Source organism: Pseudophryne corroboree, chromosome 1 (assembly GCF_028390025.1).
Source record: "Pseudophryne corroboree isolate aPseCor3 chromosome 1, aPseCor3.hap2, whole genome shotgun sequence".
NCBI lineage: Eukaryota > Metazoa > Chordata > Amphibia > Anura > Myobatrachidae > Pseudophryne > Pseudophryne corroboree.
In genome coordinates, this window is record NC_086444.1 from 306,192,948 (window position 1) to 306,209,496 (window position 16,549).

A 16,549-nucleotide genomic window follows, 5' to 3' on the forward strand; every position below is an offset into this window, starting at 1 on the left:
GTCATTAGGTCGACCACTATTGGTCACTATGCATTAGGTCGACAAGAGTTTTTAAACTTTTTCTGGTGTTGTTTTCTTCGTAAAGTGGCGGAGAACCCCAATTAGTGCACCGTGTCCCCTCACATGACTCACTTCGCTCGCCATGCTTTGGGTAAGATGCCTCGCTCCGCTACCACTGCTCTCGGCACAGGTTACTATTCCCAATCATAGTCCATGTGGATCGTAAAGTATGAAAAAGTAAAAAAAAAAAAAACGAAGAAAAAAAAATTAGAAAAATGCATGTCGACCTTTTTCCATGTCGACCTAATGCATGTCGACCAACAGTGGTTGACCTAATGACTGTCGACCTAAGTTTGCTCGACCTAATGACCGTATCCCATAAATTACTGGAGATCTGTAATAACACCAAGAATAACTTCAGAGTATAATGAGGTGCAAGAAAGTTTACACTTTAAGTGCCAACCATGTCTGAAACAGAGACAGTAAAGATGAGAGGGTCAATTTAATAAGTGGCGGCTTGCTTATCCCAAAGTGTAAAACAGCTATGCTATTAAAAGCAAAACATGCAATTTCTTAACCGATGTTGAGAAGAAGCTATTACCTGGTGATCACCAGACAATACATAACCTTGCGCAAATGGAGAAAACCATGTTGCACTGCAGGTGAGGCAGATAAAACACATGCAGAGAGTTATAATGTCAAATAAAGACATTCATTCAATGCAATAGGTTTTCTACTTTTAAAAAGCAGTTGTTGGGATTATTCCTACAGATTGTAAACATTTAAAATATACAAAGAAAACCATCCAAAACATTTTTTTTCAGATCTTACTATGAAAATATACATGTAAAATTCTGTGCTGTTTGGTGCTAAAAAAAAAAATTCTTTTTGATGCTTAAAAAATTTGGTTACATTTTATTTACCATGTTAGAAGAAGCAAAAAGACTAATGGTATTTCCTGAAAATGCACTGTCTAATGAAAAACAAAAAACAAAGCAAGTAATAAACTGAGTACTGCAAAAAAATATTGTGATATTAATGTTCTGAATGTGACTTGCGCAAACATCAAAATATGTGATCAGCACAGGACTTAGAAAACACTTAGCAGCTAAAAGGGATAAAGTAAGACAGCAGGAAACACAAAATAGCAAAGGGACAAGTTTTTGTTCAGGTTGTTTACTATGAAACACCAAAATGAGCAAGTGTTGCATCCTTGGAGGCAATCTGATTAATTTGCTGGTGAAATGATTGTGAGACTTGTTACATTTCTGTACAAGTTTGATCTGAAATGTTCTTCAAAGGAAATGTGCAAATTTCACAGCTTTGGGGATTAACAGGGGGTAAATCAATTGTCCACACTATCGCCTTCAAGTATAAATTACTGGGGTAGCTTACAATGGAGCAATATATCCTCCCATGGAGAGATATAGCCTCCTAAATCTAAACATACAAAAATAGGTTTTTAATACCTACCGGTAAATCCTTGTCTCTTAGTCCGTAGAGGATGCTGGGGTCACCATTAGAACCATGGGGTATAGACGGGATCCACAGGAGACATGGGCACTTTAAGACTTTGAAAGGGTGTGAACTGGCTCCTTCCTCCTCAGCTCTATCTTCATGGAAGATCAAAAAGGGCTCTTGTGAGACAAGGCCGCTAACTCAGACACCCGCCTTGCAGATGCCAAGGCCAACAGGATGACCACTTTCCAAGTGAGGAATTTCAACTCCACCTTCCGTAAAGGTTCAAACCAATGTGATTGAAGGAACTGCAACACCAAATTAAGGTCCCATGGTGCCACTAGATGCACAAATGGAGGTTGGATGTGCAACAAGCCTTTCACGAAAGTCTGAACTTCTGGAAGGGAGGCCAATTGTTTCTGAAAGAAAACCGTAAGGCTGAAATCTGTACCTTAATTGAGCCCAATTATAGGCCCGCATCCACACCTGCTTGTAGAAAATGGAGAAAACGTCCTAGCTGAAACTCTTCCTTAGGAGCCTTCTTGGATTCACACCAAGAAACATATTTTCTCCAAATACGGTGGTAATGTTTAGACGTTACCCCTTTTCTGGCCTGAATAAGTGTGGGAATGACTTCACTGGGAATACCCTTACGGGCTAGGATTTTGCGCTCAACTGCCATACCGTCAAACGTAGCCGCGGTAAGTCCTGATACACGCACGGCCCCTGTTGTAACAGGGCCTTGTGCAGAGGAAGAGGCCAGGGATCTCCTATGAGTAATTCCTGAAGATCTGGATACCAAGCCCTCCTTGGCCAGTCTGGGACAATGAGGATTGCCCAGATCTTTGTTCTTCTTATGATCTTTAGAACATTTGGAATGAGAGGAAGTGGAGGGAATACATACACCAACTGAAACAGCCACGGTGTCACCAGAGCATCCACTGCAATTGCTTGAGGGTCCCTTGACCTGGAACAATATCTCTGAAGCTTCTTGTTACGACGAGAAGCAATCATGTCTACTTGAGGAACTCCCCAACGACCTGTCACCTCTGCGAAGACTTCTTGGTGGAGGCCCTACTCTCCTGGATGGAGATCGTGTCTGCTGAGGAAGTCTGCTTCCCAGTTGTCCACTCCTGGAATGAAGATCGCTGACAGAGCGCTTGTATGCTTTCCCGCCCAGCGGAAAATCCTTGTGCCTTCTGCCATTGCCGCTCTGCTTTTCGTTCCGCCATGACGGTTTATGTACGCTACTGCTGTTACATTGTCCGACTGGATCAGTACAGGCAGATCTCGAAGAAGATGTTCCGCTTGCAGAAGGCCGTTGTAAATGGCCCTTAACTCCAGAACATTTATGTGGAGACAAGTCTCCTGACTTGACCATCTTCCTTGGAAATTTTTCTCCCATTGTGACTGTCCCCCAGCCTCGGAGGCTTGCATCCGTGGTCACTAGGATCCAGTCCTGTATCCCGAACCTGCGCCACTCTAGGAGGTGAGAGCTGTGCAGCCACCACAGGAGTGATACCCTGGTCTTGGAAGACAGGATTATCCTCCAGTGCATGTGTAGGTGTAACCCGGACCACTTGTCCAACTGGAACAATCTGGCATGGAACCTGCCAAACTGAATGGCCTCGTAGGCCGCAACCATCTTCCCCCAGCAACCGAATGCATTGATGGATTGACACTCTTGCTGGTTTCAGAATTTGTTTGATCAGACTCTGAAGTTCCAGAGCCTTTTCCACTGGAAGAAAGACTCTCTGTAGTTCTGTGTCCAATATCATTTCCAAAAACAACAACCGTGTCGTCGGAATCAACTGTGATTTTGGCAAGTTTAGGAGCCAACCATGTTGTTGAAGAACGGTCAGGGAGAGTGCAACGTTTCGCACCAACTGGTCCCTGGATCTCACCTTTATCAGGAGATCGTCCAAGTATGGGATAATTGTGACTCCTTGCTTGCGAGGGAGAACAATCATCTCCGCCATCACTTTGGTGAAAATCCTCGGAGCCGTGGATAGACCAAACGGCAACGTTTGAAATTGGTAATGACAAACCTGAATTGGAAACCTCAGGTAAGCCTGATGTGGAGGATAAATGGGAACATGTAAGTAGGCATCCTTTATGTCCACCCACACCATAAAATCCCCTTCCTTCCGACTGGAGATCACTGCTCGGGTAGACTCCATCTTGAATTTGAATTTCTTTAAGTAGAAATTTAGTGATTTCAGGTTTAGGATTGGTCTGACCGAGCCGTGCGGCTTCGGGACCACAAACAGGCTCGAATAAAAACCTTCTCCCTGTTGTGACTGGGGAATCCTGACGATAACTTGATTTTGACACAACTTTTGTATTGTGTCGCAAACTATCTCCCTGTCCGGAAGAGAAGCTGGTACGGCCGATTTGAAAAAAACGACGAGGGGGAAAGTCTTGAAACTCCAACTTGTACCCCTGGGATATTATTTGTAAAATCCATGGGTCTAGGTCCGAACAAACCCAAAATTGACTGAAGAGTTTAAGACGTGCCCCCACCGCTGCGGACTCCCGCATAGGAGCCCCAACGTCATGCAGTGGAATTGGCAGAAGCCTGGGAGGACTTCTGCTCCTGGGCGCCTGACAAGGCTGGTAATCGTTTACCTCTTCCCCTTCCTCTAGTAGTAAGGAAGGAAGAACCTCGGCCCTTTCTGTATTTATTGGCCCGAAAGGACTGCATCTGATAGTGGTGCGTTTTCTTTTGTTGTGGAGGAGCCTAAGGTAAAAAGGATGACTTAAACCGCGGTAGCTGTAGATACCAAATCATCAAGGCCGTCGCCAAATAAGGCCTTACCGTTATATGGTAGAGATTCCATACTTTTCTTGGAATCAGCATCAGCATTCCATTGGTGAATCCACAACGCACGCCTAGCTGAGACTGCCATGGCATTGGCCTTTGATCCCAAAAGACCAATATCTCTCGCAGCTTCCTTAAGGTATGCTGCAGCGTCCTTGATATAACCCAGCGTCAAGAGGATGCTATCCCTATCTAGGGTATCTATATCAGATGACAAGTTATCTGCCCACTTTTTGATAGCACTACTTACCCACGCAGACGCAATGACAGGTCTGAGTAGCGTAACCGTGGTCGCATAAATGGACTTTAGCATAGTTTCTTGTTTACGATCCGCAGGATCCTTAAGAGCCACCGTGTCACGTGTCGGGAGAGCCACCTTTTTAGACAAACGTGAGAGGGCCTTGTCCACAGTGGGGGGTGACTGTGGACAAGCAACGTGGTGCGTGACGAAACGCGTTTGGACCTGCCTTTCCACACACCTTGCACAGGTGTCTCCACTACTGCATCTCCCATACACCCTGATGGTTACACCTCTGATGCCTTTATGCCAGTAGCAGCCGCTACGGATCACAGCGCTTCAGCCAGCTAAACAGTACATCTCCACTCCGCTGCACAGCTTACGTGGGCAACGCAGGACATCTGACCGGGGACTCCCCGGTTTACTAACCAGCCCATCGGAGAGGTATTAACTACTGCATTGTACGGGTGTTGCACAGACATTCAGCTCTGGAACTCCATTTGTTCTACTGATCTCCCAGTGTCTGATCAGCAGCTAGCATCGGCAGCTGTGGATAGAGACTGCAGTCTTCATCTCAGTCATTACCTATTGGAAGGTTTCAAGTTCTCTCTGACACTCTGTGACAAGTGTTGTGTGGTTTTTTATTCACATTGTGTTGCTTATTGGTATTACCATATTGGAATAATCTTAATATCATTGTTATTAAACATTCTAATTTTATATGTTGGCTCTCTCTTTTATATTTTATTTCTGATATACAGCGCAGCCGTTTTTTATGTATTTTTTCACTTAGTCAAGGATGTTTGAACCTCTGATGGATCCATATTTATAGGAAAAAAAAACCTTTACTGTTACTTTGTTAAAAGCGGAAGTTCTCTGACGAACCATGTGATCTATTCGGGCAGCAACCATATGTTTCTCTGTGCATAAGTGTTCAGTATTGCAGTTTTGTGTTATTAAATGTATGTATTTAGTTATACAGTATATAACACAAAATGCAATACTGAACACCTATGCACAGAGAAAAATGGAAAAGAGGGTAGTTTCACACCATCTATACCACAATGGGGGAAATTCAATTGTGCTGTGCACCCCTGCTGGCTTTGTATAATAATGGGTGTCCATCAGAGCAATTCAATTGTTGCTCTGATCAGACGCCCATTGGCATTTAACGCGGCTGAAAGCACCGGGTTTAGCCACGCAAAGCGACTAAACCTGTCTATAAGTCTCTATTGGGCATCTAAAGTCTGATGGGTAAATTTACTAAGATGGGAGTTCTATTTAAGATGGGATGTTGCCCATAGCAACCAATCAGATTCTACTTCTCATTTATCTAGCACCTTCTAAAATATAATACAGGTTGAGTATCCCTTATCCAAAACGCTTGGGACCGGAAGAATTTTGGATATCGGATTTTTCCGTATTTTGGAATAATTGCATACCATAATGAGATATCATGGTGATGGGACCTAAGTCTAAGCACAGAATGCATTTATGTTTCATATACACCTTATACACACAGCCTGAGGGTAATTCTAGCCAATATTTTTAATAACTTTGTGCATTAAACAAAGTGTGTGTACATTCACACAATTCATTTATGTTTCATATACACCTTGTACACACAGCCTGAAGGTCATTTAATACAATATTTTTAATAACTTTGTGTATTAAACAAAGTTTGTGGACATTAAGCTTCAGAAAACAAAGGTTTCACTATCTCACTCTCACGAAAAAAATTCCGTAATTCGGAATATTCCGTATTTCGGAATATTTGGATATGGGATACTCAACCTGTACCTGAAATCTGATTGCTTGCTATGGGCAACATCACTTCTTAAACAGAACTCCCATCTTAGTAAATTTACCCCCGAGTTTGCTTTGTATGCCCAAACTAGGGACTTTGCACACTTTTTCTTCTCACACCCCCGGAGGCTGCGAGAAAAATTGTGACAGCCGCAGATAATGGGCTTCTGATTAGAGCAACAGTTTAATTGCTCTGAGATGCCCATTACTATGGACTGCCAGCAGGGGGATGCGTGGCACAATAGAATTTCCCTTAATGTATACACATTGGAATGTAATATCCCCCTTAGAATGCAAGTGTCACAAAGCTGCGGTGGCCGGGTCCCCCCTGCTGCACACTGTCTCATCTCTCCCACTGTGCCAAGTTTCCGGCGCTTGCTGCAATCCTTCTACGATGGCTTTCTCCCGACCCGGACGCACTCCAGGTTGCTTGTAGTATACCAGTCCGGGCAGTAATTACAGCCGGCTACCGCGGTGTTTCACATGATGCCAATGACTGTGAGCATCCTTTGGTTTTCCTCACATGACTGCTGTACCACCAATGAGAAGCAGGAGGTTGTCCTGTAGGGGTGCAGCAGCCAATCCACAGTCAGACAGGGGTATATTTGGAAATTCCTGGACACTGATAAAATGCCAGTGCTTTGCGGTCTTTATATCTGCTGTGAGCAATACCTGTGTCCAGATATTATCCAGCCTAAAGACCATCAGTGCAGTGTCCATCTCCAGCACTCCGTGGCTCCTGAGTGATTGCTGGTTCCTAAAAAGTTGGTTCAACAACAGCGTCTGCTCAAGGGGCCAGTTCCTGAATAGCTGGTTTAATCCCAGCATTTGGATATTGATTTATGAGGTACAGTGTATTGTGTGGTGCTCGTGTATGTTTGTGATTATAGGAAACCTGATGCAAAGATGAACCAAGTTAGGTATTAAAGGTAAGTTATGTTTAAAGCCAACTTTTCAACTTTATACTTGCTTCCTGTACTTGGCTCTAATTTCAAGGAAATCTACTGTCGACTGGTTTGCATAGTACAATCTAACCCAGGGGTGGGCAATTATTTCAGCTGAAGGGCCACTTGACACTTTCCTGTCAGTATCCGAGGGCCGCACACAAAATAGCAGCTTCCCCACATGCCAAAAATATAGGGACGTGGCTTCATAGGGAAGGGGTGTGGCCCAAAAATAAAATAGATACATATTAGGCTGCACAATAGTCTCCATTATTCAAATTATGCCACACAGTAGCGCCACTTACACACATTACGCCAGGTAGAGCCCCTGTCACACATTACGCCAGGTAAAGTCCTCTTTTACACATTACGGCAGGTAGAGCTCTCTTTTACACAGTACGGAAGGTAGAGCCCCCTTTTACACATTAACATTTTATTTGGGATAATCATTGCACAGCAAGCAAATTATCCAGTGTCTTATGGCCCCTGGGGAAAGGTGTGACACAGTGACAGAACACGGGTGGTGTGACGCGGTGACAGAACACGGGGGGTGACACGGTGACAGAACATGTGGAGTTGAGTCAGTGACAGAACATGCGGGGTGTGACACAGTGACAGAACACGCGGGGTGTGACACAGTGACAGAACACGCGGGGTGTGACACAGTGACAGAACACGCGGGGTGTGACACAGTGACAGAACACGCGGGGTGTGACACAGTGACAGAACACGCGGGGTGTGACACAGTGACAGAACACGCGGGGTGTGACACAGTGACAGAACACGCGGGGTGTGACAGTGACAGAACACAGGGGGTGTGACACAGTGACAGAACACGGGGGGTGTGACTCAGTGACAGAACATGTGGGGTTGAGTCAGTGACAGAACACGGGGGGGGTGACACGGTGACAGAACATGCGGGGTGTGACACGGTGACAGAACACGGGGGTGTGACGCGGTGACAGAACACGGGGGTGTGACGCGGTGACAGAACACGGGGGGTTAAGTCAGTGACAGAACACTGAGGGTGACACGGTGACAGAACATGCGGGGTGTGACGCGGTGACAGAACATGGGGGGTGTGACGAGGTGACAGAACACGGGGGGGTGACGCGGTGACAGAACACGGGGGTGTGACGCTGTGACAGAACACGGGGGTGTGACGCTGTGACAGAACACGGGGGTGTGACGCTGTGACAGAACATGTGGGGTTAAGTCAGTGACAGAACACGGGGGGGGGGGGGGGGAGTTAGGGGTGGTACTTCGAGCGTTAAAGATCTCCCCCCTAACCTAAAAACAGTCTGACGCCACTGCCTGCACACACAAACATATACACACACACTCTCACATATATATATATACACACACAAATACACTTTCTTTCTCTTACTCACTTTTTCCATTAACTTATCTGGCTGGCAGTGGCAGGAAGGATGGATCTGTAGCAGTTGCTCTTGTCCCGTGTAGCTCCGCCCCCTTAGGTCCGTGTAGCCCCGCCCCTCGTCCTCGCATAGCTCCACCCCCTTTTTGGCTGACCATGAACACTGCCGTTGTCACTGGAGGCGGGAGGGGGAGGCTACAAGGCAAGAAGATAAGTGTGGCAGGCGCCGTGCAGCAGCAGCAGGGGAGACAGGCGCCGGCGGCTTGTAGGTACTGCAGAGCAATGACAAGCAGCTCAGCCTGTCGGGCCGCTTGTCATTGCGCACTGGGGGGAAGCAGTGGGCCGGGTAGGATCGGTTTGCGGGCCGCATCCGGCCCGCGGGCCGTATTTTGCCCACCCCTAATCTAACCCCTAGCCCAGATAGGCCGTAAATGCTCCACAATACACCAGGATTAATTCAGCATTTCAAGTTCCGATTTGAATTTATAGCACAGAAGGAGACTGGATTGGGCTCTACATCAACAGCCCATATTGTTATATTCTCCTGGGTGTTCATTACTACCACAGTGATGTGCAACAGTCCTTAGTAAAAACTAAAAACTGTATGAGCAGTAAACACTACTCTCTTCCTACAATATATTCCATGACTAATGTAATCCTTTACTATTCTATGCTGAACCCAGCATCCCGCATGCTACCCTGCTGACCTAAACCTACAGTAACTACATGTTCAGGAAGTGACAGCTATAGAAAAATAAAGAAAAGACAGGGTAGAAGATTAAAAGGGCATACACATGGAGAGAATTTGACCTAGCGATTTCCCTTGAACTGGCAGTAGGAAATTTTGATTAACTTTACCAGCGATTTTGACTAAGTGTTCAAGCAATTTTGGCTATGGGTCATTTTGAGTAACTCATTTAAACGGGGATGTTTTCACTTTTACAGCGACAGTCGAAATTGACTTGCCTGCAGAGTCTATTTTTCATAGCGATAGCGACCTGGCGGGGACGCGCATCGCTATCGCTCGCTGTGTACACACAGAGCAATATGCACTAAGTTTCTTAGCGATTTTGACTATATAGTAAACATCGCTGAGCCATATCGCCCCGTGTGTACACACCTTAAGTCCCTCCTGTCATAATATTTATTTATATAAATATTTGTATTATATTCTGCAGCACTTTACACAGGAAGCACACTACCGGCGAGGCTCACATTAAAACATTATTTGCAAAAAAATACTTTTTTAGAAGAAAATAACACCAACCTTCATCTGAAACATCCTTTTCTAGAAGCAGCTTATTAAACGTTTGGTCATTACTTTTTACAACACTCTGTACCAAAGCCTAAAAGAGAAAAAAAAAAAAAAAAATTTACACTAAATCGATAGAAACTATAATATAGGTATACACAGTATGTGACATGACATTACAAAATAAAGGAAATATCACAAAATAGAATATATATTAGAACCAGTGATTGCAGTATTTGGAAAGGATGGAGAAAGCAAGAATAGAAAGAAAACAAATAAGAGGGGGGTGAATAAGAGCATAAGTGTCACGGCTGAGGTTGTTTGATAAGCCGGTCTAGGTTGAGCTACTGGGTTCTGACTTGAGAACTCAGGACTGAATTGGGCAGGCTTAATATATGATCTTCTCATACAGACAAGGCAGTTTGCCTAAAGATTTTGTAGATAAATACGATTGGTGATGGAGATCCGGCTATGTACGAACGGAAACACTGATGAATTGGATCACCAGTGCAATGGATAGCTGGGATGTCACCTGTGTCGGAATGTCACTGCGATATGAGTAACCAGCGACTGGAAACGTAGAATGAGTACTCAGGAGCAGGTTTCCGAATCACTGGGATTGGCTTTACCAGCGAAGAAGGTTTTCAGTAACGCTGGGATTGGCTTTACCAGCTAAGCAGGATTTCAGGAACGCTGGGGTTGGATTACCAGCGAGGTAGGTTTTCAGGAATGCTGGGTTTGGATTTACCATCGAAGCAGTTTTCCAGGAACACTGGGATTGGCTTTACCAGTGAAGCAGGTTTTCAGGAATGCTGGGATTGGATCAGGAAGGCAGGTTTTCAGGAACACTGGGATTGGCTATGATATGCTACCATGGTATTTCAGGAGCAGTCCTTAAGGATCACCAGGTAGTGCTGTAGATGGAAACTGCACTCTGTCTATATTCAGCAGGAGAATCAGGAGCTCACAGCAGACTGATAGACAACAAAGCACCGACTATTTGCCTGTGCTGGGATTCAGGATTTATACCCCTGGCTTGCTGCTGATTGGTGGAGAGGATCACAGGGCAAGGAAGCGATTTCTTATTAGTCTTTGGAAGGACAGCTGATCAGAACTATCATGGCTCCGTCCATGACTGGTTTTGGAGGGAACTGCCGGCATGGTGTGTGCAGTAGAAACTAGCAATGGACACTGAACTTGTGATGTGTGCAGTAGAAACTAGCAATGGACACTGAACTTGTGAGCGCTGGCAATGGAAGCACAGCGGCAGACAGCACAGGACACTTGATGGACCAGCGCATGACGGACAGTGCCTCTGAGTGCGGCACAGGTAAGAAAGAGCACGGCTGGGGAGTACTAAATGCCTCTGTTTTGTGACAATAAGATTGATAGAGAAACGAGAGAGAGAGAGGGAGAGGGAGAGGGAGAGGGAGAGGGAGAGGGAGAGGGAGAGAGAGAGAGAGCATCCAGCAAAAGAGGGGATAATGGGTCCAGCCTAGGGAGGCCAAACATGCACTGTTCTAATGGAGAAGGTTCCTAGAAAAATTTAATTGTTAATTATACCTGCCCTCTCTAATGTTAACATCCATGTAGTTAAGCAGAAAGATATTCCATTAGTAAGTTATAAGCAACAGCTCAGAGGAAGGAGGCTGTTACTGAGTGGTGACCATACAGACAGGTTAGTAAATGACAAATACCCTCACCTACTCGAACAATCTGGATGAAAAGATTCAGCATCTGTACCATCATATCCCATATATTGGGAGGATATTCGACCACCCTTCCTTGACATACTAGCCATAGATGGCAGACTAGACACATAACTTAATAACGCTACTTTATTGTGACATTAAGAACACTGTACATACAGACTGACAAAGCCTAAGCTGTTCATTGCCTATTTTTACTTCTAAATAGATGGATGTTGTCAAATGCCATTAGCTTGCTTTCATACTGCAAATGTCACATTTACACCTAATTGTACAATTGGAAGATTGTTTTATTCACTATTAATCACACTACATTTCTACCTACAGAGTATACTGAAGTTTGATATTGCTAAAACATTTTTTTTATTATTATTTGCGCTACCATCCTCTGCATGTGAAAACAACTCCTTTGTTTCTTTCTTCAATTGGAAATAAGAAAAAAAAATGTAAAACTAAAAAGGGCCCCATACACTACAACGATTTTGCACGATTTCATGCGATTCCGACCTTTTAGGCCAATATATCGTATGAAAAGTGTCAAATCGTATGTGTTTTCAATCAAATCCGATGCGCGGCCCCGTGAGTGTCGGATCGGATCCCCTAGATCGCTAGTGCTGCACGACTGATTTATCGGAATCAGATGAAAAATTGTGTTTTTTGTACATGCGATATATCGCAAAAGTTTGACTGGCATTCTTCAGGACACTCCCAGCCCCACTCGCCCTCTAATCCAGTCAGATATATCTTATGGTACAATTGTATGCCATACGATATATTGCATGCGATATATCTTATGCAAAAACAGCACAAAAGTACAAAATCGTATGGAATCACTCCCGGGAGGGTCCGGGTGGAGCTCAAGGGAAATCGCATCCGACTTCAACCTCAGACATATCGTTGTAGTGTATAGGGCTCTTAAGACACCCATGTCAATTATAGATTTTTCATGCCAAAAATGATACTCCAAATAAAGTCCTAGCCCACTTTTCCAAATTTTGTTGAATCAGGAATGTAAATGACAAAAATCTAAACCCTTTAGCACTGGGTGAAAACCAAAGCACATGACAGCAATAACCAAGAGCCAGAGGCAAACTATTTAAGTCTTGGGAAAGGAGATGCCTTGAGTCACAACTAATTTACTTGGTCAGTGCAATGTCTAACTCTCTGGTCAGATGAAGCTACATATTAAGCTCCTGAAACAGAAAAGTATCCTCCATCTTTTATACAAATTAGAAAAGGATTTAGTTGGAGATCCTGACGGTTAGAATCCCGACGGCAAGCACAGCGTGTCCCCTCGCAGGCTCGCTGCGCTCATCATGCTTCGGGCCCGGTGGCAAGCTTCGCTCGCCACACTAATTTATTCCCCCTCAGGGGGTGGCATGGACCACCCCCGAGTGGGAATTCCGGGCACCGGTCGGGATTCCAACCACCGGGATTCCGGCGCCAGGATCCCGACAGCCGGGAAACTAACTGCTGCTCTTATAAAACACATACGCCAACATAGGTGTCAAGATAAATTTACAATCAACCACCTCATCTCCAGATCAGCTGCTCCTACAACTCCATCCACAGGAAGGCCAAAGCTAGTTTTGGAGAAGCGACTCAAGAAATAAAATTTAGCAAATAAGTAAATAGGAAAACATTATGCAAATAAATCTGGAATGTTACATATTTCAATATGCCCAGAAATTAAGAATGCAAATTGGTAACATTTAGAAAACTGCATTACGTAATGAGGTATACAGGAGGCCAAGTGAATGGAAGACCTAGGGAAACAAGGTTAAAACCCTCTCTTGGGAAGAAAATATTTTTTGAGCTTACTTTACTGGGAAAAAAGCCCATATTTGCTTGTTCCCTTCCTCCTGGTGCTTCTCAAATAAATATTAAAACAATTTGCTCAATGGCAACAACTAAATTCTTCTTAACAAAAAAAATAAAAATAAACCAAAAACCACACCATCAATTTCCACGTAGGCTTCACTTTATAGGTCATGCAAGACACGGATTTTTTGTGGAACCCATCGATGGAAGGTTTTGAAAAATAAAAAAGCATACAGCATTTAGAAAACATGATAAGTACATCAGTAGAAGTAAGTATCACGATATAAGTTACTATTCAAGTGCAATTAGTTACATAATGAAATACACTTACCTTGGTCATAAGGATCTGCTTAGTCAGCACATGAATGAGGTGAACATTGCCATTTTTTTCTCCAACCAGCATAAACTGACCTTCATGGCACAGGCCAACAACATCTACTTCAGTATCTATAAAAGTTGAAATAATGGATAACGCAAAAAAGGAGAATAGTACGAGGAATATGCAATAAATTTCCGGATCACAAAAAGTAATATTTACAAACAAAGTGTACATTTTGTTCATTATTTTTTCAAAGTATTCAGCAGAGGAGTCTTTGCAAAGTTGTATGCGCTAAAACCATTTGGTGAAGCAGCAGGACCAGTCAAAGCAATTGCGTCTTCTACATTCTGCTTTTGGTGACTCAAAATGAATCCCACGCATCTTGCGCTTTATTTTTGGGAAGACAAAGAAACGGCAGAGGGCCAGGTCTGGACAGTATGGCGGATGACCAAGCTCCTAGATGCTAAAAGCAGCTGCAGCCAGGCTGACTGGGCTCTGCAGCTCCTTTCAGTGCCGCATGCAGACAGTGTGGTCGCTGCTCCCAACACGCTGCAACAAGCCAACTTGATGGGCACACACTACCATGAAATGCTACCAGTGCACCCAGCCCATGCAGTTTCCCGGTTCCCTTTCATGTGGCTGACTTGGCCAGCTCCGCCTCCTGCTCCTGAAGAAAGGAACTCAGAATGCAGAGAGGAGAGCCGCAGCCTGCCATGGAACCTCACAATCAGTCCAAAAAGGTTACACATTCATGGCATTATGATCTTACGGGTGGGGGTGATAGGATTTATGTATATAAGAGGTGTGAGGGCTTATGATGGAGATGGAGATGGAGATTAAATCTCTTTCTGCAAAGTACACTGGGTTCCACAGGGAATAACATTGGGGGTGTAGAGTAGGATATTGATCCGAGGCACCAACAGGTTAAAACTTTGACTGTTCCAAAGATGCTCAGCGCAGCCTCCTCTATAACCCCACCTCAGTGCACAGGAGCTCAGTTTTGTTAAACAGTCCAATGCAGTAGCAGGCAAAAGAGACGACAACCGTTAGTAGAAAGTATCAGCGGTTAATGCCATACAAACCCAAAGAAGCTAAGTGCGTCAGGGTGGGCGCCCTGTGGAATCCAGTGTACCACACCGAAAGATTTAACAACGGTTCTTACCATAAATCTCCTTTTCTGCAGCGGGGTACACTGGGTTCCACAGGGAATAACATTGGGGATGTATTAAAGCAGTTCCTCGTGGGAGGGGACGTACTGTAGCGGGCACAAGAACCCGGCGTCCAAAGGAAGCATCCTGGGAGGCGGAAGTATCGCAGGCACAGAACCTTATGAACGTGTTCACTGAGGACCACGTAGCCGCCTTGCACAATTGTTCAAGGGTCGCACCACTACGGGCCGCACAAGAAGGTCCAACAGAGCGAATAGAATGGGCTTTGATGGTAGCAGGAGCTGGAAGGCCAGCCTGTAAGTAAGCATGTGCAATCACCATTCTAATCCATCTGGCCAGGGTCTGCTTATTCGCAAACCAAAAAAGGACAAAGAGAGAATCAGATCTCCGAAGCGAAGCTGTGCTCTTCACATAAAGATGGAAAGACAGTACCATATCCAAAGACCGCTCTTTGGAGAATAAACGAGGAGAGGTAAAGGCCGGAACCACAATCTCTTGATTAAGGTGTAAAGACGACACAACCTTAGGCAGATAACCAGGGCAAGTTCTAAGAACCGCCCAGTCACGGTGAAAAATCAGAAAGGGGGACCGACGGCACAAGGCACCCAAGTCTAAAACTCGTCTAGCAGAGGCAATAGCCAGCAAAAACAAGACCTTAAGAGTAAGCCACTTAAGGTACACAGACTCAAGATATTCAAACGGAGACTCTTGTAGGGCATCCAGAACAACCGACAAATCCCAAGGAGCCACAGGAGAAACATAGGGAGGTTGAATCCATAAAACACACTGAGAAAAAGTATGAACGTCAGGCAGAGTCGCAATCTTTCTCTGAAACCGCACCGACAAGGCCGAAATATGAACCTTGAGGGAGGCCAGACGAAGGCCAAGTCCAGGCCCTGTTGCAGAAAAGCCAAAAGTTTGGCAGTACTGAACTTGTACGCATCATAATTCTTAGCCGCACACCAGGTGAAGTAAGAATTCCAGACCTAATAATAATAATAATTTTATTTATATAGCGCTCTTTCTCCAATAGGACTCAAGGCGCTTAACAGATACATAGTATAATATAGTACAGAAAATTATGAAGTACAGAACAGCTTTTCATAAAATACAGAAGCATGGAGATACTAAAGGGACAATTATGGGAATACTTGAGTAAAAAGGAAAGTCTTGAGTCTACTTATGAAGGATTCTATAGTTGGGACTTCTCGCACTGTGTCGGGAAGTGAGTTCCATAGAGTCAGAGCCGCATGACTAAATGCTCGACCCCCAGATGAATTACGGGAGATTCTAGGTACTGCTAAAAGTCGTTCATCTACAGATTGCAGTAATCGAGAGGGGCAATTTGGGGTCAGTAGCTGCTTCAGGTACCTTGGGCCCTGGTCATGTAGTGCTTTGAAACTCAGTAAGCCAAATCTTGAAGATGATTCGCCATCTTACAGGCAGCCAGTGAAGGGAGTAGAGTATGGGTGTTATGTGGCTAGAATGGGCTGGTCGGTTAACAGCCTGGCAGCTGTGTTTGGCACCAGCTGTAAGCGGTGCAATTCTTTTGCTGGGAGACCAAGGTAGAGGGCATTACAGTAGTCTAATAGAGATGATACAAATGTTTGGATGACTTTTGGCAGATCATC

At 44.6% G+C, this 16,549-nt stretch overlaps 1 protein-coding gene across 3 annotated transcripts in view; it reads right to left on the reverse strand.

The window, feature by feature from the left end:
• Window positions 1-16,549, reverse strand: part of KNTC1 (kinetochore associated 1) — a 736,750-nt gene that overhangs the window by 621,043 nt on the left and 99,158 nt on the right. For all 3 annotated transcript variants that reach the window (XM_063964446.1, XM_063964444.1, XM_063964445.1), the window contains exons 4-5: window positions 13,762-13,877; window positions 9,916-9,994 (exon numbers count right to left, since the gene is read on the reverse strand). In XM_063964446.1, the coding sequence (XP_063820516.1) occupies window positions 9,916-9,994; window positions 13,762-13,877 (195 nt within the window). The remainder of the gene's footprint in view (window positions 1-9,915; window positions 9,995-13,761; window positions 13,878-16,549) is intronic.